The sequence below is a fragment of the Eucyclogobius newberryi genome, unplaced genomic scaffold (assembly GCF_026437365.1).
Source record: "Eucyclogobius newberryi isolate DKJ021-1_F unplaced genomic scaffold, fEucNew1.0.hap1 SCAF_15, whole genome shotgun sequence".
Lineage (NCBI taxonomy): Eukaryota > Metazoa > Chordata > Actinopteri > Gobiiformes > Gobiidae > Eucyclogobius > Eucyclogobius newberryi.
In genome coordinates this window covers 17,766,230-17,792,592 of record NW_027315779.1, presented here as the reverse complement: position 1 = coordinate 17,792,592, position 26,363 = coordinate 17,766,230, and the positions used below count along the sequence as shown (strand labels likewise).

Here is a 26,363-nt window from a genome sequence, read left to right as displayed (position 1 = left end):
TATGTTCGGTTTTTCATTGCTTGTTTTCACATTATGAGGAGCAATAAGCATCCTTTCTGTAAAATATCCAAAAGGAATTCACTTATTTTGAACCTTTTTGACAACCACCACGATCTTAAAATAGTAATTCAATTCTACTTGCCCTACTCGCCCTTTCATCTCAATTGAAATCCAACTATCACTATCATTACTAAGGTTGCAATGTTTAGTCAATTATACAGACTCTTAAGCACATATAAAAACGTTTTATAACAAAGATAGTAGCATTATTAAATTAATAGTGGATCCCTTTTGACCGCAGACCAGTTGTCCAACATGGGGACGCCTCTCAGACCTCACAGCCCCTCCCCTCTGGCGCGTCCCTCCACCATTCAGTCTGTGCCCTCCACGCCGTGCGCCACCTTCTCTCACCCGCGCTCCAGCTCCGTGTCAGCCGCCCCCACGCCCGACGCCTACACACCCCTGCTACACGGAGACAGCCCGCTCACGGACCCCTTCCCCATGTCTCTCGCGCACGCTGCGAGACTCCAAGGGTGCACCTCCACACCTCCGATTACCCCTCCATCGAAAAGGCGCCACAGGCTAAAGCCGCCCTGCACGCCCCCTCCTCCGTCCCGAAAAGTGATGCATCTACTCCCCAACATCACTCTGACGCGCAGCAAGAGTCACGAGTCGCAACTGGGCAACCGCATTGAGGAGCCACCAGCTAACAAGTAAGTTCAGTCATGTACCGGTAGTCATGGCCACTTTACCATAAGCTTTTACAATGAAGTGGATTTTTAGAATTTTTAAAATCCTTTGTGCTCCTGCTTTTTATTAATTTAAACATCACAGCACAATGTGTAACCACACAGTTCTTATCTGCAATTATCCCCTTGTTATTTTTTGTTTCAATATCAAATCCAATGGCGTAGCGTCAGGCAGTTGAGTCAGTGCGACCGGATTCGGGCCCACAATGCAGAAGGACCTACTTGAGCAATCAAAGCAGAACGGACGTCTTGGGCCCTACACCTCCCCCTACAGAGAGAGAGATTGCTCTTCTCTCTTCCCTATTCTCTCTCCTCTCTCTTTGTCTTGTCTGTGGAGGGCCTTTTTTAAGCATATCTTCTGTCATTGTTTTACCTTCAGTCCAATAAAAACTGCGTGTGACTAAAGCCTAGTAAACAGCACAGCGTAATTTATGAAAAACATGCAAGTTGCCTTTAACTTCAGACGGGGTTAACATGAAAGAAGGAAATGAAGACCATTTACTTTCTTTTTTGGGGAAGTAAATTTGCAGTTTAGCTGCAGCTCTGGGGTAAAACACATGTGTCTAGACTGAACAAAGTACACAAAAGAGTTCAGAAGTTTAGATGAGAATGTGAATGAAGATGTGAATGAAAGCACAGGACACGACTCAAGCATCAGAGGACAACATTGCGGTGAGTAAAATGCTCATACTGGTGATTAGCAGATGGCACGTGCAGCTATTGCAGGGTCAGTGGTATTTCCCCATCTGGGGTTTTAGAGGTACACTGACTTTATCACTATAGTGTTCTTGAAGCTCTAATGCTTATCTGTGCATGCTGTGAACAGGGCCCAGTACCAAAGCTTGCTCTGGGGCCCATGGCAACCACCTTAATCCACTGATCAAATCATACAGATTGCTTAGCTTTTAAAAGTTAAGTGGCAAATGAGCAATTTTGTATTTAAAACTTATCTAGTCCTGACTCCTGATGCATTATAGATTCCTTCATTCATACATTACTACAGAGACAAGCAGTTTAAATAGTTCTGCTACTACAAACCTGTGGTTACATTTGTCTATTCATAGTAATGGTGTTGATCCCAGATCTTTTAGAAATCATTTCCGTAATTAGTTTTTTAATGAGTAATTAGACATTACAAAATAACAGTTGTCTATTTTTGCATCTATCTTCCTCTGTGAGTCATCAATAAATAAAACATATTTTTAAATAGTCTCAAGTTATGTACCCAACCAGTTTTAGCAGCAACCTTTATTTCTATAATAGCGTCTTATTGTACCTATAACTCAAAGTAGCTTCTGGCTATAAATAGCGCAACTTTTTTCCCCCAACACACCAACTTAATATAACTATAGCTGTAGAGAACAATGTAGCCTGCCGGTGTTGCATTACTTAATGCTGAATCATGTTTCCTTTCAGTGCCCATTATTCCTTATTGTAAGTCATTATTGGGTCCAATGGCAAATCCTTCAGCACAAGAGTAGACCCACAGTCCTGCTGTCCTGCCTCTGTCTCTGCCCAATTTCACATGCTCCCGCTTCCTGTCGGTTACTTGTTTGCTCTGAATGGATGATTGTAGCTAATCCGCACACAGATTCCCAGAGATTATGAGTCATGTCAAAACAGGAAGTATTTCCTATAACTAATTCTCACGGGTGGGAAGGAGCATGCAATGTCTCCCTATTTCTATTTGTGTCTATTGTGATTGCATACTCAAACACACACACTTGTTTATCCACAGTTTCCTGTCTGCATATGAAAAGCTTTACGGGGAGAAGACTGTCTGACACGGATCTGATATTTGCTGACTACATACAATATTATAATACAAATATGTTACAACAGCTGGTAGGAAGAGTAGCTTCAAAGAAATGCACATACATAGGTGCATGTAATATTAACCACACATCCCGACACTTTGGAGAGGCAAGACTTTCATCCCTGCTGTTTTATGCCAGTGTTCCTTAAGCTCTATTGAGTGGTTCACACTGGACCATATACAGGATGGGATATGTGCCTTTATTTTGTTGTTCTCACTCCTCAGATGTGTTAAGAAGAATAAGTTAATTCTGAATATGCAAGTGAACGGGAACGGCTGTGAGGACTCGCCCTCTCGATACCCAGCAGTGACAGCTCGGACCCCCGGAGCCACCCCAGTGAACCCAGCACCGTACACACCCTCAGGCACGCCCACACTGCTAGAAGAGCACATCAAGAGTATGTATTCAGCCGCATATTATTCATAGTAGTGTAAAGTAGTCCACTCTTATTCGTGTGAGGGTTTGCTTTTATTTTTGGTGTGTGAAAATTATCGGAATGTTTCTTTTTCCAGATAATGTAACCATGCATCGCAGCTCCCCACAAGCAGTGAGGAGAGACATCGGCCTTGCAGTCACTCACAGGTATAGACTTTTTCTTAATATATATATATTTTTTATGATAATAATAATAATAAAAATAATAATAATAGAAGTACAATTTTACATTCAATTGCATGTATTTCTAGATTTTCTACAAAGTCTTGGTTGTCACAGACATGCCAAGTATGTCAGAAGAATATGATGTTTGGTGTCAAATGTAAACATTGTCGGTAAGAAATTCATAAAATGTTGTCACCTCACTCCAGTCTATATTGACTAATCTTGCGTTAATGATCAATGTCTATATCAATGGCCTTGAGGCACATTTATTTGTTTATTATCCAACACATTTGATGACGAGTACTTGTTTACAGATTCAAGTGCCACAACAAATGCACAAAGGAAGCGCCCTCTTGTAGAATCTCCTTTCTACCAAGTAAGCTTAATTGATGGCTAATTCCCTTTATAGAAGAAAACTATTCTATTGTTTTACATTTATAGCATTCATAACACTAGCCATTTCCTTTATAGTCGCCAAAATTAGAAGGACTGGGTCAGTTCCTTCAGATATAAATAATCCAGTAGACCGACCATCCGAAGCGCCACAGTTTGGGACACTACCAAAGGCCATCACCAAAAAGGTATACATAAAACTAATAATATTAATGACTATTTGGGGGAAGAACTCTTATTATAATAAACTGTTCTTTTAGGACCACCCTCCAGTGATGAACCAACTTGATTCCAGCAGTAACCCGTCCTCCACTACATCGTCTACTCCATCATCACCCGCACCATTTCAGCAGAGCAACCCACCCAGTGCCACCCCACCGCCCAACCCCTCTCCTAAAGGCCACCGGGACAACCGCTTCCACTTCCCAGGTATTTATTCACAAACACTCCCAAGTTATTGTTAATCTCTGAATGATTTTCAGTTTCCTAACAGACCGAATTTTTTCATTATAACTTCTACCTTTCTAACTAACGGTCTCTGCCTGACGCACATTTTGTTCTTCCTATCTTTTCAAAAAGCTGCCTGTTACTTTCAGCATAGACAACAGTTTATCTTCCCTGGTGAGTTATAGTGAATTATAGTACAACTGTATTACTTGTAATCCCGTCGTCCCACTGTCTAAATGCTGAAATGTGAGATGCTGTACATTTTGTCAAACCATAGGCTAGTTTTTGTCAGTGGAAAATGTCTCCATCTGTTGGTGGTATTGGGAATTGCATGTGCATTGACGTCTGATGGTGTTGTGGCCAGAGGGAATCCGTTATATTGTATTATATTTGTATCCTTTTCTTTTTAATCTGCAGATGTTTCAAGTCCTTCTGCTTTGCACACTGACATTCTCCAAGATACACTGTAAGTTGTAGATTTTTTCCCCCTCTAGCACAATTTTTATACATTGGCCATTAACATTATATTCTAACAGAAATGAGCAGTTGGTGGAGGACATACATTCTGATTTGGTGGAGGATGAAGATGAAGAGGTATGCATTTGAAATAATCTCTGTTATTTTAGTAATTTGGTGATTTAAAAAAAAATCAAAAGAAAAACAGCCACACTGAACAGATTATTTTTTTCATACATAATTCTGGCCTAATGTGCCTGTCTGGGCTTGTTTAGTCTCTTCTGTGTAATATATAAAGAGCCAACGTGAGGCAAGAGCTCACCTATGTCACAGTAACACTCAAATATTCCATGTACAACGACTGATGTTTACATTCAACAAGACCCAGATGGCAGGAATCATGTCAATTTATCTTTTCAAATCTTACATTTGTTCTATAAAACCAGTTGTTGATAGCGAATGTTTAATTCATCCATCTTATGCAGTTACCAAAATACCACTACTTCACATAATTTGACAGTCAGTGGATGGGAATCAGACACGAGCTGTTAGATCAGATCTTCAATTTATAATCCATTCTTTTTTCAGATCCTTTAATGATTGAATTTTGTTATATTTTACAGGAAGCAGAGGAGGAGATTGAACTAGAAGATGAAGACCCAGATGAAGAAGAGGAGAATGGGGAAGAGGAGGACCAGTATGACGAAGGAGAGGACGAGGAGGACGCAGAGGAGATGAGGATGAGCGTGGACTCAGACGGAGAGTGTGATGGAGATGAGCTGGAGGATTTACCCAGCTCTCAGGGAAGCCAGTGGAAAGGGCCTATCTCCAGAAAGCCCAGTCAGACCAGTGTGTACCTGCAGGAGTGGAACATCCCGTTTGAGCAGCTTGACCTGGGGGAGCTCATCGGGAAGGTACAAGGCTAAATGTGTTCTGTGTTTTTAGTAGAGTACGGATCAGAAAACTGCTGATAGATACGGGACCACGTATAAATGGCTCATTAAAAGTAAATTAAAATGCTTATTATGTGCTTAATGATGTCATTGTTAGTACCGGTATTTATAAAGTGCTTGTGAATTTTGCCATAAACTATTGACTTCCAATTAGATGCTTTTGTTTACACTAGTCTTAATTAATTCTAATTAAAGTGTTACCATAGACTCTTATATGTAATTTATTTAATTACATGAAATGGAGGAACTTTCTTAATGCAATAGAAAAATAAACATTTCTTGAAGTCTTTAAATGAAAAGCAGTGGCAGTGATGGCAAAGTAATGTAGTTATTGGTTATTCGTACTAACAGTAATAGTTTTGCTTTTTATTTTATACTTTTTTATTGTCCATGTTGCCAATTAAATAAATTCAAACATGTACAATGCTTTATCCTGACACTGACTACAATCCCTACTGTGGAAACATAAACCAGATCAATGTTTGCTGATGGTTCTGTTCCATGTTTGGAGAATGAAATAATTGCTTGATTTTCTCTCCAGGGCCGCTGGGGGCGAGTGCACAAAGGTCGGTGGCACGGAGAAGTGGCAATCCGACTTCTGGAGATTGACGGGAACAACCAGGATCATCTGAAGCTGTTTAAGAAGGAGGTGATGAACTACAGACAGACCAGGCACGAAAACGTTGTGCTGTTCATGGGCGCATGCATGGCCCCACCACATCTAGCTATTATCACAAGGTATAATCCTAGGAAATGTACACATCTTTATTTATATATTTAGATTCATTTACAACATTGTGTTTCTGTTTGCTCTGTTCTTATAGTTTCTGCAAAGGGAGAACGCTGTATTCAGTCGTGAGAGACACAAAAAACGCACTTGATATCAATAAGACCAGACAAATTGCCCAGGAAATCGTAAAGGTAACATTTCACATTTTGTTCATCGTCCAAAAAAAAAAAAATCATCCATATTCATCTAAAACGGCTTAATGATGAAATTGACTTCCTGTTCAGAGGCCTTGCTCTTTTCACCATCATTTCCCTGTTGCAAGCAGCAGATTTGTATTGCTGTGTCTTTTGTATTGTTGGAAATGGCTGGGTGACATGCTTTACATGTATGATCCGGAATCAAAATCAAGTACAAAGATGTAGGCGAGGATAGGGGGTAGGTGAAAATAGGAATTTTCTGAGCAATCAAGCCTCAAATTAAGAATATTAGGATTATTCAAACATGCATAAGTCAATCAAAATACAACTTTGAGTAAGATAATGGTTAAGTAACAATTATAATAAAAGTATATTTACATAATATGTCATTTTACTATTTATCATGTTTACAACATGAACTAGTTTTTGTGGCACTTGCAAAAGTCCTTCTTATGCATTTACAGTTTACTGTTTTCTATTGTGATGCCCTTAAATTAATTGTAAAAGGACATATTTATCACAAATACTAGTTTGAGAGCTAACTGTCAGAAATATTTATTGAGTTTCAAAACATTTTGCTGTCAATTACTGAAGAGTTGCTTTTTTTTTTCTTTCTTTTTTTTTTTTTTAAATAAGCAGTACTTGACCTTGCATGTTGCTGGGTAAAATTATTGAATCTTCTTTCCAGGGAATGGGCTACCTTCATGCAAAAGGGATCGTTCACAAAGACTTAAAATCAAAGAATGTGTTTCATGACACCAACAAAGTAGTGATCACAGACTTTGGGCTCTTTGGTATCTCTGGAGTCGTTCAGGAGGGAAGGTAAGAAACATGGGACATTAGAGCCACCTGCTTTAGAAATGTGTTTTACATTGCTGTACTGATGTGAAAATGCTAACATTAAAATGCCTAAACATAAACATCACTGAATGTCTCCAGCCAAAACACTCCATGGGACCTAAGTTTGTGTTTTCTTTTAAGTTGGCATGTCTCAATAATAATTGTTTTCTCCAGGCGTGAGAACAAACTTAAACTTCCTCATGGATGGATTTGTTATTTGGCTCCTGAGATTGTGCAGAGGATGAGCCCAGGTAACAACGAGGACCGCCTTCCCTTCTCATGTGCAGCAGACGTTTACGCCTTCGGGTATGAAATGCACCTATTCAAATGATTGAGTCACATTTGCATGTTTGCATTGAATATTTAAACATTTCTGTCCCTTCCTAAAGCACTATATGGTATGAGCTCCAAGCACGAGACTGGCCAATCACCAACCAGCCTGTAGAAGCCACTATCTGGCAGGTCGGCAGCGGTGAGGGCATAAGGAAGGTCTTGGCAGAGATTAGCCTTGGCAAAGAAGTGTCTGTAAGTTTGATCAAACTTTACAAGGAGAAATATATACAGTATATGCACACAGAACTTTCCATGCACACAGGAGATCCTCTCAGCCTGCTGGTCTTATGACTTGAGGGACAGGCCGACCTTCACGCAGCTGGCGGACCTGCTGGAGAAGCTGCCCAAACTGAACCGCAGACTGTCCCACCCCGGACACTTCTGGAAGTCTGCAGAGTAGGTATCCTGTAACTGGACATGAAGGGCTCTTTTTAAACTCAATGAAACTCAATGTGCCACTTTGGTACTTTCCATTTGAGTGTTGTATTTAGTGTTTGTTTGTCAAAACTGTGAAGTATTCATTTAGAGTTTTATGAATTCAGTCAGTATATTTTAATGTGAAATTTATGTCAATGTGAATTAATAGTTATTACATATGTTTTAACCTTTTATTTTTATTTCATTGTATTTATGGCCCAGTTAAAAACAGTTTTACAGCAGGTTCCAGTTTTATTATTAGTAATGCTTAAAATGTAACACTCGTCTTGGTCAGTCATAACATCATTTTAGAGGTTTACGTTTAAAACAATAGCTTTGTCTTTTATGTTTTCTCACAACTTGCTTGTTTGTCGAAGTAAAAACCTTTCAAGCTTTTGTCTTTGAAAATGTCTTCTCAGCTGGTGAGTCAGGGCCCAACAGTGGGTTTAGGGATTGGAGATGTGGGTTTTATTTTTGGATGTAGATGATGAGTTATATAGAAAGGTTATAAACTGGCTTGTTATAGTAGGTTTTTTAAAAGATAGACCTGGCATAAGGGAAATCATCCCTATTTGAGAACTGTGATCTAAATCATATTTTACTAACTTGCAGAGTGTATGTATTTGTTCGCACTGAATGCAGTCTGTCTGTTGCTTAACTAACCACTTACACTTTTGCTCTCTTCTATTTGTCCTCATGCAGGTTGTAGCAGTGCCCTGTGTGAAAACACAAATACTTAAGCAATGCAAAACAAAGCCTGGGTCTGCCTTGCATGCTCCTGAATCCTTAACACTTTCTGGGATCGATCAAAGCATTGCCTCAGCCTGACACAGACACTGCTTCCACTAACCCCCGGCCTGATCTTCCACGTCTAACTGTAACTGAGTAGTTTGTCATCAGCGGATTTCTCTTCTGCCTTTCTGTGTTGATTTTATGTGAAGTTAAAGGGAATGACTGACGCGTGCACTGTGTTCTGTGCCTGCTAATTCTCTCTATCTCTTTATATATCTCTCTCTATTTATCTCTCTATCTGTCTATCCTATCTCTCTCCTTCGCTCTGCTGCTTACTAGGAACTCTCGCCCCAAAGCCACAACAGTAAACGCACATTTGGGAGTACAACACCACTGGACCACCATTACTGTGTTCTGTATGTGTTCTGTATGTGCACTTTGTCCACAGAATTAATTCATATTGTTTTGGTAGTTGGAGTGGTTATGTTTGCAGTGGTTTTGCTAAACAGTGTTGTAACACCTGGTAAACTCACAGTGGGTTGAATGTACTGTGTATGTGCTCTCATGTTGTGTGTCCAGAAAATAATGAGTGAATAAGTTTTGAACATTGTCAAATCAAACGTTTGTGAACGGCATCTAATACACAGCTGCAAACTTTGGAATAATCGAGGAGCATTGTGTACTTTCACTGAGACAATGTTAAATAATGAAAAGTTAATCCACAATAAACAAAATAATAATCCGGACACGTTTTCCTTTATGCAAACGACCAAGCGACTCTCTTAACTCCGTAAACATGCGTGTGGTTACAGATTAAATGATTTAGTCTTTGTAAAGTGCACCTTATAAAACAGCACTTTGTCATAATCAGTGCAGTAGAACGTAAGTCCAGAGGGAGCATTAGATGGTCCCATGTCTTCTACAGACATCTTGTGCACGTATCATTTGTGATTGCGGGTTTTCTGGGGCATGTGTGTTGTGAGTGGCTGTCACTGTTACACTCTGTCAGGGTGCATCTGCATTTGACTGCAGTACATGTTGTAAATACTTTGTTTCTGAACATCCAATAAGGATTGGGAGTCCTGTAAAATTTGTACAAAAAATTTATATGTAAGATGACTTAATTACATTTTTGAATAGGTACTGCTCTGGCTATTAAAGATGTATATATATTTATATTTTTCCATGTACAAAACACTGTAAAAAGACTGTACATTTTTTTAGAATGAGCCAATACATGTTTTTTATGTTCTATGTAAAAAAATAATAATAATAATAATATTTTTGTACTGCATGTGAGTACCATTATGTATGGTTTCTGTTTTCATCCACTGGGGACAATAAAATGAGGCGTGACATGTGCAAAAAACTTTTCTGAGTTTATTTTTTTATTAACCTAAACAAAACGTTTTACTTCAGTGTTTTCAACGTTTATGTTCGTTCCTTTAATTCGCCGCTAGGTGGCACAAACACCTAATATACTGTGGCCCCAACCAAAATCTGGACCACACTTTCATTTGGCTACAGGGCCCCTCCTTGCGTTCATGATTTGTTGAAATGTATTTGTAAAGACTGCTTTATGCCATTGATGTAGTTTTGTTTGGGGTTTTTAATAGTCTAGGACTGACTATTATCAGTGTTTAGTGCAAGGTAGAGTTGACTGTGTGGTTTCCATCAGAGCCATCATTTGACTGACATTTGACTTCCTTCCCCTTTTCACAAACTGTGAGTGAAAGCTGTGTTCCCCTGAAATCTCAAAATCCCCAAGGTGAATTTATTTTTGACCTAACAGTAAAATGCCTTTATTTAGTCTTGACTTTCTGGTAGGACAGGAAAAATAAAGGACTGTGAATCTGATCTAGATTAAGACTTAAACCACAACCTTAACATATTGTCTCATGGAATCACAATTATAAGTCCAGCATAAATTACAATAGCATTCACTCATGCAGACATGCTGTTTATATTAGTTGATTATTATTATATATGCCCATCTTTTTAAGACTAAATGGTTAACTATTGCGTTTTAAAGATGGGCTTTATCGAGAACAAATAAAAGGCCTGACCAAACCATTAAGTTAAGTTAGCTCTTTTACAGTAAAGGAGGTGATTATTGAGAAGTGGCTGATCTATTTACAGTCCTGCTGCCAGATGTGTGCTTGAGCAGACAAAGACACACTTCCTTCTGCTATTTTTGCTCATATAAGTGCACTGACACATGAGACCATCATTTGTGTGTTACAGTCTTCTTCACACTACTCATCTTGTCTGGCAGAAAAGTAAGTGGTCTTTACTTTTAATTGCTTTTATAAGTATTTGTTTTATTGTTTGGTTGTGAAAATCAAGTACCGGTATATTAAAATTAGTATAGCATTAAATTAATCAATTATCTTCAGGATTTATTAATTAAAATTTGTGTATTGTAAATTTGAATTTTAGCTTGATAACTATTATGGGAAGAAACATCACAATATAAAAATATTCACAATTATTGACACACAACAAACAACCTGTGTCTGGGTGCTGGGTGCTCCGGTTTCCCCCATCAACCCAAAACACATGTAATAGGTAAAATCCTCCTGCTGACCAAGTTTAACACAAGAAAATGGGCCCCTGGGCCCTGCACTGTGGCACCCACTGCTCCTGAGGAGATGCCCCGCTGGCATTGACGGATGGGTCAATTGCAGAGGACAAATTTCCCTGCGGGGACAATAAAGTGTACCTTAACCTTGAAAACATTTAGCTCCTTTTTGGAGTCTACAAATTGAATTGAAATTACTAAATTTTGCTTTCAAAATTGTCAATTATTATTTTTTAGTTCTTACAGTGATATCATGACCTGAATAATTACAATTAATTGACTAAATAATCTTGAGGGTTGATGATTTTTTTTAAGGAATGTGAAAAAAATGTAAATGTTCTCAGATGAAAAAATATATTTTTTGGTATCAACTTGCAAAATTATTGATGCTTTGGTTATAAATATTCCATAACACTACATAACACTTAACTCGTATGCTTACAGAATGAAAACTGCAATCATATTCCTCTGCTTCTTGGGTGTTGGTGTGTGTTGGTGTGACGCCATAGTAACTACTGGGACTCCAAACCAGACTGACAACGTTACTTCATCCAATCTGACCACTGATTCAACAGCCACCTCTGACCTTCAAACCAGCCGCCCAACAGTCACACCACACACCACACCTGCATACGACAAACCCTCACTGTCCACCACCTCTGAGTTCAACAGACTGTTTTTGATCGCTGGGGGACTCATTCTAGCCTGTGCCATCTTGCTCATTTCCACTATTCTGCTGGCCTGGAAAGTATGCCAACTAAGCAGACGCCTCAAGATGCTGAGCGGGCGTTCAGACCTGATGATTCCTGCTAAATTCTGCATGGGCAACAACAAGTCTGACGCAGATGCCAAAGAGACCACGGTGTTAATGAGCAACTTGAATGAAACACGTGACGAGGATGGAGAGGGTGGCAATGAACCAGAGACGAAAAGCAAGAAGGAGGAAAAAGACAAGTGTGAGAATGGAGTGGAGCAGAAAGAAAAGGATGCCAAGGACGAGGAAATGAAGGAGACACCTGGAGCTGCTGTGGAGGAGTCGTCAGGTCCAAAAGAGGAGGGCAAAGAGTCCCAAGTGGATAAAAGCAAGAGCCGTCCCACATCAGGGGAAGCAAAGAGTGAAGGAAAATAAGTTTGAAGCAAAATATATTCAAATTGAATAAGAGGTCATGGTGGAGGAGGTTTTTAAGTTACATTTTGGCTTTTAGTGCTGCCTGGTGGTCCATGTGCAATTGCTGCAGCGTCGCTGGTTCGATTCCCGGCTCCGCCAATTTGCTGCGTGTCCTTTCTTCTCTCATCTCCATTTCGCGCTTAAACTGTCCTGTCTAATAAAGTCTACAGGTCTTTAAATCCATAAAAAAAATGTTTGGGCTTTTAAGTTATGGCTTTTTACTGTTTTTAACGATTTTACGTTATATATTGTGTTGTTTTATTTCATTTCACTTTCATTCATAGAACTGTGTTTGCATACGTAATCAATTGTTTTTGTGATGTTTTATTTATTTTTTCAAACGTTGACAAAAATGCAAGGTCTATGTACACAATTTTATGAAATGATTGTAAGAAAAATGTGTACTCTTAATATTGTAATAATTAATGAAAAATAATTAAAAAATATAGCCGCAAGCGGCAATGATCGGCCCTCGCCACGCCGCTGCCACGCCGCAAGAGGAGGACAATTGGGGCGCTAACGCGCCCCAATTGTCCTTTTATTACATCTACTGCTGAATCTGTGACGCTGTCACATCTTCTCCCCTTTGTTTTACCATCAAAAAGCAATTTTATTTTGAATTCTTGGCAAAATGTGCGGCTTTGCCGCACAGACACCGTGACTCTTTGAATAAAAATGTGGATAACTTTTGATGGTCCACCCCTGAAGATGAGTCTCACCAAATTTCAGGTTAATAGGGCTGACGCCCTAAGAGGAGTTTGTGAAAGTCTAAAATGTAAACATGTTCTGGCGATTTCCCCATTGGAATAACATGGAAGGTTTCGGTCATCGTTACGGCAAAGCCATAACAATTATGACATGAGTCTCATTGACTTTTTTGATGGGGCCAAAATTGAGTTGTGTGTCAAATTTCATATAATTTCGCAAAACTAAATATTTAACCTCCATATAAAATCTGTAGGGGGCGCTGTGGCTCCAAATTAATTTTTTTCACTTCAAGTAGGTTTAGGGCAAAGAGTTTAACAACTGATTCTAATTTGACGCAATTCGGACTTTATCTGCGCAAACGGCAGAAATGTTAAATTTGGGAGATTTCTGAAATTCTTGCTACAGTTTGCGGCTTCGCCGCACAGAGACCGTGACAGGTATCAATGTAATTTGGATAACTTTTGATGTCCCACTCCTCAGTAGCATTTTAACCAAATTTCAGCTTTTTAGGGCCAACGCCCTGGGAGGAGTTCGTAAAAGTACGACGTTTGGAAAAACTCCGAAGTCATGTTTAGCCATTTTTGAAGCAATATGGCCGACATTTGGTTGGGCGGACGGCGTTGCCGTAATAATATTAGAAGAAGAAGAAGAAGAAGAAGAAGAAGAAGAAGAAGAAGAAGAAGAAGAAGAAGAAGAAGAAAGAATAATATTCCGATGCGAAAACAATGTTTCCCATTTTTCAAATATCATGAACTATACATTTTCGGAAAGCGCTCGCGCTTTCCTACCTCATGGTGTGGGTCCCTGGTCACTGACGGGTACTTTCGTTAGTTTTGAGTGGGCTCCGCCCACTTTGTGTTTTTGGCCCTCTATACAGTAATAATGTTCAATTTTTGCATTACATGCTTATATGCACGGAACATGCAAGAGATGGGGAACGTATTCGTGAGCTACTTAGCGCAAATGAGTGCTTTATATGGGGATGACGACCGCTCGTTTAGTGCGTACTTTTGCACGGGCTTCGCCCGTTTACAACGGTAAAGTTCCATTTTCCTACTACTAATTAGTATGCACGGGGCGTGCATGAGTGAAGGAGTGCGTTAGTGAGTGTTTGGAAGTGGGCGAGCGCTTCGCGCTCGATTTCGTGCGCACCACGTGCGCACTTTCGCAGCCGTGCTTCGCACGGCCTTATGAGATTAATAGGCCTCTCGCCAGCTTGTGGCGCTCGGGCCTAATAATGCTGGATGTATTTTAAAGGTTATACAGTGTGTGGCATTCCCCCAAAACTTCATAATAACTTACTATAGTCTAGTCATCATAAACACCATTTTATGTTTTTTAATGTATTATTGTTTTTCCGAGTGAGTGTGTGAATGGCTGTAACAACATATTTCGATTTTTGACTAAACCATTTTTCTCCATTTATAATAAAAAACATGAATATTCTTGCTCATTATTTCTTTCTACTGCAATCAAGCCTCCAAATCATAGACTGTACATTTCACTTTTAAGATGTAATCATCAGCCCCGCTCTTCTGGCCCTTTGTGACTGTTAGTGTCTCATTGTGTCATGTGAAGAGAGAGTGAAATGCAGCTGATTAGTAAACCAGGAAGTGCGGCTCTTCTGGGCACAGCCACTCCAGTGTGAAAGAGCAGCTCCCGTTCAGTAGTCAAAAGGCTAACGCACACAAAACCCTTTTCACTATAGATGCGCCTAGAGTTGTTTCCGCCTCCTTGTGCCCATATCTGAAGAGCAGTGCGCCCATGTGGCCTAATGATGGATATATATATTCAGTCATAAGACCACAATGCAGAATGAACAGTGGAGGACTATGAAGACGTTATGTGGATTATTGGTTGATTACTCTGAGGTTAGTTGTAGTGAGCTTTGGTAGTTTATTCTAACCGTGGACAGGCAGGACAGGTTCAGGACAGGTCACAGGGGTGAGCCCAGTATAGTCCAGATGTAGACTTGGTTTGGTCCTGTTCAAGTCCTGGTTTAGTCCTGGTTATAAAACTGGTCTAGACCAGCAGCAGTTCCTCACAGATTAATTCTGTGTGGATGCACCCGCCCTGCCAACTTTTTCCTCTTTTTGTATTTTTGTTCTAATCACACTTCCGGTCGAGCGGGAAATCCATTCTTGTGGAGAACGAGGAAAAGTCGAAAGTAGATTGATTTGTACAAAATGCGTTCATGTGAGCAACAACTCAACAATACAACGATTCCGAAAACAACGTTTTAGTCTGTGTAAACCGCGGCTATTCATCAAAAGGCCCAGGGGCCAAATCAGGCCCATCAAGGAGTTTAATTTGGCCCACGACCCACCCACATTTTTTGGTTTAATTCTGGGTTAGCACTAGATTAGACCTAGTTTTGTTTTAGGTTAGTCCTGAGTCAGACCTGTTTGGTTATAGTCTAGTCCTAGTTTAATTCTAGTTCAGAACCATATGGGCAATTTTGCTAAGCAATGCTGGTGAAGCATTTTGTTATTTCTCACAAAAACTCAAGTCTATTTGTAGTTACTTGAATAATATTGTATTGTATTGTGCTCAGAAAAGGTCAGTTTTCACCTATCTCCCCTCCCCCCTCTCCTCTGTACTTGATTATTAGAAAAATTCAGGCTCCAGGTCAACAATGGGGCCTCTCAGTTTTGCCGTTTTGAACAGGACGTCAATTACTCTGTTTCTATTACCAAGCCATATGAGATCAATACTGTGCTTTATAATCAACTAAATGTAAAATCATGTCTTTTATAGTAAACCTGAAAAAGCAAAACTTCTTTCAGCGTCACCATACCAATTTACTGTTACGCGTCTTTGCACAGAGGTGTTTCAAATGTTAACTTTCTATTATATTTGGCTTGGAGTCCAGGGTTAGGGTTTGAGTAAGGCAGTTTAGCAGTGACATTTTGATTATTTAAAACTGTGATTCTATAATATAAAATTTCTACTAATTTGTTTCAAACCGGGACTAAACAGATCAAAATTAGACAAAAAAACTTCCTCCAGAAGATTTCCGTGTACCTGTACCACAATTTGAGAACCACTGGTTTAAACTAATTGCTTATGCAACGACATCAATATCCCACTTTTTAATGCTGTTCAATATTCTTTCACCCCTAAGTTTCTTTCAGTGTGGGCAATCACAACCAACACATTTATTCAAGCTGAGTGGATGAAATGTCTTGTCCAATAACTCAAGTAGGTATTGAACTGTACACCTTAAGGTTAGTGGGCAAACATCTCAAAGGTTGTCTCTCCTCATATGTATCTACTGACTGACTGAAGTGAATGTTTCAGTTTGACAGTCATGAGACAGTGAGGGCATAAGTTTCAGTCGTAGTGTGAGACCCGCCAGGACAAGTTCCTATGTTTGGGAATTTTTGTTCATCGACAAATGGCAATAAACCCTTTTCTGATTCTGATTCTGATTCTGATTCTGATTCTGAGACAAGACAAGAGAGAAGGGCAAACTGGGAAATCACAAACTTTGTAAAAATAGCTGTTGTGATTATTTCCATGAAAAATACCTCAGACACTACCTTTCTGGGGGATACACATTTCAGCTTTGTGGCCTTCTATATTTTATCAATGAGAGCCATCTGTTATTGCAGTGGGCTGCCCTGTATAGCTGGAGTTAATCATGTGAGGGAGAAGTACAGCAATGCAGTGTGGAGCTGAGCAGAGCAGAGCTGGTATTAATGATGACAGGCAGGAAGCTGCAGTGGAGGAGAACCCTGAGTAATAAATCCTGGAGCTTCAGGGAGAGACACTGAATTTGCAAAGAGATATAGCATAACAACAGATGCAGTATTTGAAAAATGATTACAATTATAATCATTTTCAATATAATATCATATTGATATAATATATCATATTATTGGCCTAAGTATTGTGTATAGTGTCAAGTACAATATCTGCAATGTAAACAAAATACATTGCAAAATGTAAAGGGCAGAACAAAACTGTATATACAGATCTTTCCTCTTTACTTCCTTTACTCTTCTAAGAGCTGAAAAGCACACAATTACAAAATAGCATGTCATTAAGTAAAAAGGGGTCAAAAAACATCTTACTTTGATTTTTGTACCTGAATGTGGATACATGGAGAGCGTTTATTTTGAACGTATTTAGTATAGTAATTACATTTTAGTACAGTGGTGGAGTGGATAGCACATATGCCTACCATGTGGAGCAGGCTGCAGCGCTGTGAATATGAATCTGGCTTTTGACAATTTGCTGCATGTTATTCCCCAGTCTCGTTACCCTTTTCTTGCTGCACTGCACTGTCGAGTAAATCCTACAGGCAAAAAATAATAACACACTTTAGTACAATTTGGAAGTTATTTTTTAGGATAACCATACATTTATACACAAACCCTATTAGAGTGCAAAATAATGGACAAACGTGTACATTTGTACATGTGAGAATGGTAATCCTGATTATGCTTAGTTACAAAAGGGGAAAGGTTTAACTTTAACATCAACTTAATGAAGTCCAGTATTACTATTGTGTTAGACCCGACTTTGGCCTTGTTTGACACAGTTATCATTGTGTGTGTCTCTTATATAGTGCAGCCCTATTAGAAACCACTTTAGTCCTAATTGTTCTCTCTTAATCACAATACAACCAGCCCGGCCAGTCAATGCTAATCAAAGTCCTCCATTATTTAAAATGCAGAGGTCTACCCTTTTGCAGCTCTGTAGCCAAGGGAACCCTCTATTCCAACCCCCCTTCCTCTCACTCTCCTCCACCCGTCCCATCCCTGCCTGCACTTGCACTGCACAGTCGAGTAAATTCACATCCTGCAGTGCCTCTCATCGCACCAACCCCAAAAACCTCTACATACTACACAGACACTATCATCACTCTGCCACTCGTTCAAAACTGAGCCAAGGAAAGCTGCGACTCCAAAAAGGCTTTCCTGGAACTGGGGTCAAAATCTATATAGAAGAAAATCCACCTTCAGCAGCTGGTTTGGCGAGAGAACGGGCCGGCAAGCAAAAAGAGGAGGAGAAAAAAGTGACTGGAATGATAAGATGAGAAGGTGAGTTTGAATTTAAAATGCTTTCTTTATATAGAAAGGAGAGAAAAAACACTTATCCTTGTACCACACCCGCACTCCATTTACGGTAAAAGTACTGCAGTCTCAGCAGTGTAGAGCTCCCGGCTGTGTGTGTCTTTGCTCTCTCTGCCTTTAAAGCAGCTGATGCATTAGTTCTCTGTGGAGTCATTAATAAAACCCATCTATTGAGCTACTTCATGTTCCTCTGAGGGCACGGGACTAAGTGCACTGACAACCACTGACGATTGAACACGCAAACTGATGTCGGGCAAAATGACTAGCGGGATTTCTCATTCTGTGAGATGAATGATTTTAGTGTAACAAGGTATTTTTTTTGCAAAGCTTATAGTATACAACATTTTTCCTAATTGTTTGAAAAGTAAATTGTGCCAAAGATGTTATTTTATTTTGGAACCAAATTATTTTGTCTTTGCAAACAAGAAAGTTATTTAAAAATCCACTGGTTTCTGTCAGCAATACAGAGGCAGAGCCTGATAGTGAAAGCAAATATTGTCAGCCAGAGTGACTTCTGCTTCCTTAGTGCCATTGAAGCAGATCTCTATCTGTGTATGACAAACTTCAATATCTCTCTGTATTTCCTTCTTTCTTACAGGAATGTGCTGCTGAAACTCTCCCCTAATAAGGCCCTCCTGGAATTTCTGCTGCTGCTGTTGTTGCTGGGCTGGCGCGTCCTCGCTGTGTGTCCCTCTATGTGCACCTGCAGTCGTAGTCACCGGGAAGTAGACTGCTCCTGGAGAGGGCTCAGACTACTGCCTGACGGTTTACAGTACAACCTCCGCACTCTCAACTTGTCCCATAATCGTTTTCACAACTTGGATATCCATCTAACACCATACACACATCTAAGAGTCCTTGATTTGTCTTACAATAGGTTGACTCACCTTCCTGCAGGACTTCCAAGGTCACTCTGGCAGCTTTACGCATCCTATAACCGTGTTCAACTCTTGGAAAAGAATGACACTGCTTACCAATGGAATCTGCAAGTTCTTGATCTGTCGTACAACAAGCTAGAACGTGCAGTCTTCATAAATAACACCTTAATAAATCTTCGTACACTTAACTTGAGTCACAACCACTTCTGGACAATGCCTACCAACATGCCAGCTCAACTTGACACAATAGACCTATCAAACAACCTGCTTGTAAAGGTTCTACCAGGGTCCTTGGACAGGCTACCAAGGTTAAGTCATTTTTACCTTCAAGCTAACCACTTCACCACAATGTCTTTTGGGGTGCTGGACAATCTGACGTCACTTCGAATCATACATTTGGGGAGTAACCCATGGGCCTGCCATGTACCAAATGAAATCGCCTACATCGTGACTTGGGCCCAACAAACTTCAGCACGTGTCCTTGGTTGCCCCTGCTATACCCAATCTATTTGTGGAGGAGTGCGTTCTGGAAGAACCGGAGGCTGGCACTTTGCGTCCTATGATCTACCACCCCTCGCAGCCAGTGCACAAGGCCACAACTCTATGACCCCAGGGGCTAGTGAGACTGGAAGGTGGTATCAGCCATACACTACTAAGGAGGAACTGACCACTCAATACTACCCTACCTTCTCTACTAATAACAAACTTGCACTTCAAACTGTGGAAGACTTTTTGGACATTGATTCATATTTTCACATGACAGAAACGTCCTCAATTTCTGATACAAGCGATATCACAGATATGCCTGATGTGACACTTGCCGCAAACACGTACTTTACAACTGAAAGCTCATCCACCCACACAAAGAAAACCACCACGCTACGCACCAGAAGTGTCAGGAGGCAGAATCCTGGTGGTGTTAGCAACTCTAGCTTGGCATCAGCCATGTGCTCCACTCTCCTGCAAAGTCTGGGTCTTCTGTCAATCATTATCCTACAACAGGGACAATGAGGAAGCAATTGATGCCTTAACAGATAAGAGCACATGCATTTTTATTTTTTTATTTTTTTTTAAATGTTTGATTTATTCTTCGCCCATCAGGCATTTTTTCTGAAACGCTGACAGCTCCAACATTGTAATGCTATTTAGAGGCCTTCTGCCAAATCTCAAGCTAATATCATCCAGTCTAAAGCAAAATAAGCGAATAGAAAATCTTACTATGTGACAAATCATGCAGCTAAATGTCATTTGATCACCACTAGCTGTTTAATGAGGCATGTAGCGCTGTAATGCTAGCTAGATTTAGAAGCATGAGGGTTTTATAAACAGAATATCTTTGCAGATTTTGCACTTTGGATTTACCAAGTTTGTCATAATTGTGAGCTTAAGCTTTCTTATAAACGACTAATACTTGTACATAGAAGCTGCAGATAAAAATGTGGATGCTGAGGTGCTAACGCTTGCAATCTACTTTTGTTACGGTGTAAATAGACTCAAATACAGAAATGTCCCCTACCTTTACCTTGAGAGGCCAAAAGAGGTAGCCATACTATGACAAAGTTGCCTCACTTTCTTTAACAAACTCCAGGAGTCCTTAGCTTTGCTTATGCATTTAGCTCACATCTCAGACTAAAGTGTCCTTCATGATTCAGTGACGCCGGAGAAAATGATCCGCATGGTGATTGAACGTTCCAGGAATGCTAACCCACCGTCATACCGGTACATGGCATTAAAGCACACTCTACCAGCCTATTTATATGAAAGGTTAAAATATTCACAAGTTGATGTCATTGAGTTTAGCCCACACACTTTCCTACAGAAGTGGTCTCCTGAGTGTGATGAGACGAGAGGACCGTGTATAACAACATCAAGACACAATTTATACGCTATACATATCTAGAATTTCTTCACATTTATTTCTAATAATTGAATAAAGTTTCAAATTAAATTGCTGTGTTTTATTTTTTTGCATTTTGAGATAAGACCGTATATTAAAATAGCTTATTACTTGAAGGTACATTATGTAACATTTCTAATGGGGGTTTCCACCACCTGCTTGTCTCCTTGGAGATGTTATTGCTTTGAATGTTCCAAATTAAATTTGTGGAGCAGGAGTTGATGGTCGGTCCACTGTGATTGTGGTTTCGAGGAAGTCCACGATCATCTCCACTGTTTGCTGGGCGTTGAGCTCCAGGTTGTTGCCACTACACCAGGACCACCTCCCTCCTGTCCGAGATGAGCCCAATGAGGGGGTGTCATCGTATTCAGTTTTATAGAGTCGTGGCTGGAGGTGCAGCGGTTGGTGTACAGGGAGAAGAGCAGAGGAGAAAATACACAGCCCTGTGGGCTCCGGGTGATGAGAGTAGGAATGTCCAACAAAAAATCTCCAGTCCACCAGTGGACCAGTGGTGTACCTAACGATATAAGATAAGTTTAATGCCGTATTTGAAACATTTCACAATATCTCCATGGACAAAAGCCTGTAACCAGAAAAGTTACATAAATGAATGCAAAAATGAATGCTTCTATTATCTTATCTTCGATTATCACAATTTAATTAGTTTTTTTTTTTTTTATAACATAATACAATTGGTTCATATGGGCTTTGCAGGGCAATTCAGAAAGCATTTACTTCCAAACAAGAATATGATCTAAATGTGTGGATTAATTTACTACTCTGTGTGTAATATTTATGTTTGATTGGGTAGAAGTGTGGCACCCATTCTCGGCTCTGGATACAAACCGTCTCTGCCTGCACTGTGCCCTGGATGAATGAGTATCCTTCACCAGCCCAGTCCAACGACCCTGCGATGGAGCATGTTTCAGCCAAGTAAATGTTAATGACTTGATAGTAACTAACTTTTCAAATGTGCTATGTTCTGTACAAAGTAGCTTTCGAACAGTCTAAAAAATATTTAGTGAAGCCTTTTATGGCAAAACATCATTGAACATCAAATGTGTCACATCAGTGACAATAAAAACAGCACATTTGAGTGGGGCATGATGAAGTGAGAACTCATCCAAAAGGTGACCAAGTGACCCAGTGTCGATGTGTGATATGAAGCCACTGTCACCTGTCAAAGTGAAGAACCATTGTCTACTGTAAAACTAGGACAGAATAAAACACAAATAGAAACTCGTTATTTTAAAAGATTAAGGTTAGTGACTTGCAAAGGTAGCAATCACTAAAGGATTATGCTAATTGCTAATTTTAGATGAATGTATTTCATGGCCAAACAAAATGTGATGTTGTTATCCACAATTGTCCTTGTTTGCTTGCAGCACAAAAGCAGAGGACAAAATGACAAAATTACACTCTGACATCAGCGTTTGTATAATGGAAAGTATGATCAGAACAAAAAGGAACTCGGTGGTAAGTGTTCCAGTTATTTTTAATCACACGTTACAGGTGCATTTATACAACATGTTTCTGACTGCCCCGAATACATATTTATTCATGAGCCTTTTGCTGACATATGTTCTGACACATCACCAATGCTATTGTTGCACGATATTGGTTTGTCTCAGATGTATTTTTAACGCTGACATCAGTGTGTGAATCATTCATTGCTAGTTTTGAGTTTGTGTTCAGTTAAAGTGGGCCTTGTTTCACACAAGGTATTCTATACTTTAAAGTAAAACGTGTCAGCACATAACTTACCTCAAGACTATACAAATGTTTTAGTAAGAACATAATGTCTCATTTTGAATTTAAAGGCAGTAGTATCAAAATGGTTGGAAGACTTTATCTAATAATATTACCCTAGTTTCTGGGAAAAGCTGTTTATTTACAGGCTATTTGAAGGCTATATAGTATAAAATTCACATTTGGTATCCGTCTCTGTGAAATCACTTGTATAACATAAATGATTGGTAATTTTTTAGTGTCTCCTCTTTTCCAAAATGAACTCTCTACATTTTAGTTGTTGGCTATAAATTTCCTTTTCTTCCTTTTAGTTTTAGAACTTTGAAACATCTACTGTACTCTGAGTGCTATATAGGTGCCAACGGACGAACCGCAAGCCAATTATTTCCTTTGTGGGAGAAACACAAAGTAATGTCAGATATCTGTTCTGGCTTTCCTAATAACTGACAAGGTGTAGAAGGCGAGCATCATTTGCTGCTGTCACGCTTCCACTCTTCAGCCTTGTTTAGAGTCAGCCAGGGTTTTTTTACACTCACGCTAGTGCTGTTCTTTGTACCTTGTGACCCCACTGTCCTCTCAGGGCTATTTTTTCATGCTGTCATTTTCAGAGGCAGGTGTATACCACTGACACTCCACTGACATTAGAGCCAAAACGTTTTTCAAATCAAGCGTTTCCGAGTGGCTCAGTTTTAATGCATCGTTGAGTGTATGTATTTGTAAAATATATTTTTAAAAACTGTCAATTTTCTCAGCCTGTTTTTGAAGTAAGCTGTTTTCAAGGCTGGCTCTGGACCAACCCATAATAGCTTCTTGGAGGTGCTTTGAAACTGAGCCTCTTTTCCTCAAGACTGTATGTGGAGATAACAGCCTGGCATATTACCTGATGCCCTCACAGAAACCTTTTTCTCAGTAACATTGCAGCAGAAGGTCATTGAAGTGGATGTATGCTTCAAGAAATATACCTGCCTTGTTTCTTAAAAATCAACAATGATTTAGATAGATGACACATGCATGCATGCATGCATGCAAGCACTGTCTTATATGAATACACGTGCTTTAAGTGCCCTCTTGTGGCCATGGGGCAGAAGTGACTCAAAAGTACATCCAGTATAAAAACAAGAAAAGCAATAGCATTCTGTTGAGTTGTTTTTTGGATCATATTTTATAATACAATGCTGGCACAATGCCATCTATCTTAATTACACACTGACGAACAGTACACAGCAAGTAAATTTCACAGCTGTAACACAATATATCCGCTATAATGCTCCATTCTGATCCATAAGTGCGTATGAGAGAGTTTGAGAACAATCTCCATTTTTTGGAAATAAAGCAGTTGGCTGTACTGGAGTGCCAGAGGGCTTTTGAAATCAATACAAAAGTTTTACAGGAGTTAAAATGAGGCTTAGTGTAATTTTATCAAGCAAAGGTAATTAAAGGGAAGAGAAAGCCTGGAACGAAATGAAAAAGGTCATGACTTTGTCTTTGCATATGCCTAAAAAGCTATGCAATGCATTTAAATCCAGTGTCAGAAGTGATCTACTGCAAGTCGCAATATATACAAGAACAATTTAGGGGTCGGCTCTCTTCTTGTGGCTTCTCTTTGTACCTTGGCCTCCTCCTGCCAATCAAAGATGCATATAAGTAATACATCCTATGGTGTTAAAATGAATATATAAAGAGAGAAGAGGAGAAACTTGCTTTATCATTTTTTCACAAGGAATATAAACTCTGCACAGCGTACAGCCCTTATAATCCACTAAAACTCCTGTGTCATCAAAACCCGAGCTCCTGCTGTGTGGAAGACGAGCACCTTGACAACATAAATTGAACCACCCCACTTACGTCCTGCTACTTTATAATGCATGTGTGAAACCTGCTACAGCAGCACCTTCAATAAATGGCGGGACAAAATGGCTCACATTATCAATGGTGACTCAGATTTTGAACCAGTATCCAACCGACAAATGGATGGGCGCTCCAATGTTGTAGATAAAGTTGATCTGATAAAGCTAATCTGCATTGACAGCCTGGGTCTTTGCGCTAAGGCTTGATGTCTGTTTGTGCCAAGAGCAATGTTGCCAGTGATCAGCCCAAAAGTGAACGTGTTAAAAAAATAAACAAGGAATATATGGCGTAGCGGCTTGAAGACTGATGAGACTAGCAAAATTCATCCCTGCAGCGGTGGACCGAGAGGTGGGGGGAGTATACCCGGGGATATCTCTCGTCTCAATGGCACAAGACAAGGCAAGGTCAATGTTAAGGTCATAGGAAGCGCTTGGCAAGTGAGAGAATGCATTGTGGCAGCCAGTTAGGGAAAAATGGAGTAAGGAAAGAGGAGACGATTGAAAAAAAAAAAGAAGAAAAACAAAGAATGTGCTGGAAGACTAGATGCATCACTTAGCTGGCGTGTCCGGAGAGGCCTGCTTACCATTTGTAGCCTCTGGAAGATGCAATCAAAACAACAACATTGTGAGATGCAAGCAAGCCTTTGTTAGCCTGTTGATGTTTTTCATAATGGTAATTCTTTTAATGGATTTTCGCATATAGGTACTTTTTTGGGCTTTTCTTTTCAGTTTGTGTTTAAGAGGAGCTTGCATAACTCTAGCTATGGCACTCTTAGTTCTTTGTGAATGAAAGTGAATGGTTTTCTGTCAGAGTGTCCTAGTGTCAGCCTTTTGTATAATTGGCAAGTGTAAAGTGTCAACCCAGCCTGTAGCCCATAGAAGGTGATATGTAGCTTTAGTTACCCACAGTAAATTATCAGTAAATGACCATTATGCTGGTACAGGTTCTGCAGATGTCTTTCTTCAATTCACCACAGACACATTTGTCTGGAACAAGGATTAGCCTTATCTTAAACTTGCTCAAGCCATTATTTAAGAAGTTCAGCTGAAGTGTAAATTAACAACTTAAAAGCACACGTATGAAAGGCAATAATATGCATTAATTATAGGACATAATACCATACAATACATGATGAGCTTTGATAGTTTGCGCAGTGAAGTAAATGGACATACACATGCATCATGCTCTTGCAATCGTGTGGCTGATTATGAGACTGACACCGGCTCTATAGGCCTGTCTGTCCAGAGTGCGACAGAAACAGCAGCAGAACATTCCAGGGAGCAGCAGGGGCACGGGCCCATCTCCCAGCCCACTGGAGCAGGTAAATGATGTCATCATATACTTTTGTCAGACCACTTTTGGATCCAGCAGGATCTGCATTCAAATGGTCTTTAACAAGGAGATCAAGAGACAATTAAGGAGTTGTCACAGAGTGTGGTGAGGGGCGTATATTTGTGTACATGCTAGTATTATATCATGGAGCTAAAATCTGCTACTGTCTTCCTAATGACAATGTTCAAATCTAGACTAAAAACAGTTCTGTTTGGCTGTGCATATGACTGGAAGGGTTTTATATACACTCTTCTCTTTTAAATATGCATTTTGTAATGGTTGTTTATGTATCTGTTTTGTGATTTAATGCATATTTTCCTGTTATGTACAGCACTTTGAATAGTGTACAAATTGTGCTCTACAAATACATTTTCATCACCTATCAATTGCGTATATCTTTTGAAACAATATATAGACATGTCTATTTTTTACTGAAAAATGAGACTTTAAGCTTCCC

At 39.7% G+C, this 26,363-nt stretch overlaps 2 protein-coding genes across 4 annotated transcripts; both read left to right on the top strand.

Moving 5' to 3' along the window:
• The first annotated feature begins 283 nt into the window (after positions 1-283).
• ksr1a (kinase suppressor of ras 1a) lies at positions 284-9,934 on the top strand. Of its 3 annotated transcripts, none has more exons than XM_072446488.1 (18): positions 284-713; positions 2,791-2,963; positions 3,079-3,148; positions 3,253-3,336; positions 3,481-3,542; positions 3,638-3,747; positions 3,820-3,988; positions 4,139-4,180; positions 4,424-4,472; positions 4,543-4,600; positions 5,086-5,376; positions 5,957-6,153; positions 6,240-6,336; positions 7,031-7,164; positions 7,357-7,488; positions 7,572-7,707; positions 7,778-7,911; positions 8,635-9,934. In XM_072446488.1, the coding sequence occupies exons 1-18, from the start codon at positions 316-318 to the stop codon at positions 8,639-8,641; spliced, it is 2,343 nt and encodes a 780-aa protein (XP_072302589.1). In that variant the 5' UTR covers positions 284-315; the 3' UTR covers positions 8,642-9,934. The 3 variants fall into 3 exon arrangements, with proteins under 3 accessions (XP_072302589.1, XP_072302588.1, XP_072302590.1); XM_072446487.1 differs by having other exon boundaries at positions 3,623-3,747; XM_072446489.1 differs by lacking the exon at positions 4,139-4,180 and having other exon boundaries at positions 3,623-3,747.
• A 7,952-nt stretch (positions 9,935-17,886) lies between these two features.
• Positions 17,887-20,136, top strand: LOC140360964 (oligodendrocyte-myelin glycoprotein-like). The gene is made up of 2 exons (XM_072446486.1): positions 17,887-18,169; positions 18,801-20,136. The coding sequence occupies exons 1-2, from the start codon at positions 18,162-18,164 to the stop codon at positions 20,089-20,091; spliced, it is 1,299 nt and encodes a 432-aa protein (XP_072302587.1). The 5' UTR covers positions 17,887-18,161; the 3' UTR covers positions 20,092-20,136.
• Positions 20,137-26,363: the final 6,227 nt, after the last annotated feature.

What these genes read in the sequence shown, in the direction of transcription:
- ksr1a (XM_072446487.1), top strand. Translation starts at nt 316, where the DNA reads ATGGGGACGCCTCTCAGACCTCACAGCCCCTCCCCTCTGGCGCGTCCC. An exon ending in TAGAATCTCCTTTCTACCAA is followed by an intron (nt 3,543 to 3,622) that starts GTAAGCTTAATT and finishes TCATAACACTAG; the next exon opens with CCATTTCCTTTATAGTCGCC. An exon ending in GACATTCTCCAAGATACACT is followed by an intron (nt 4,473 to 4,542) that starts GTAAGTTGTAGA and finishes ATATTCTAACAG; the next exon opens with AAATGAGCAGTTGGTGGAGG.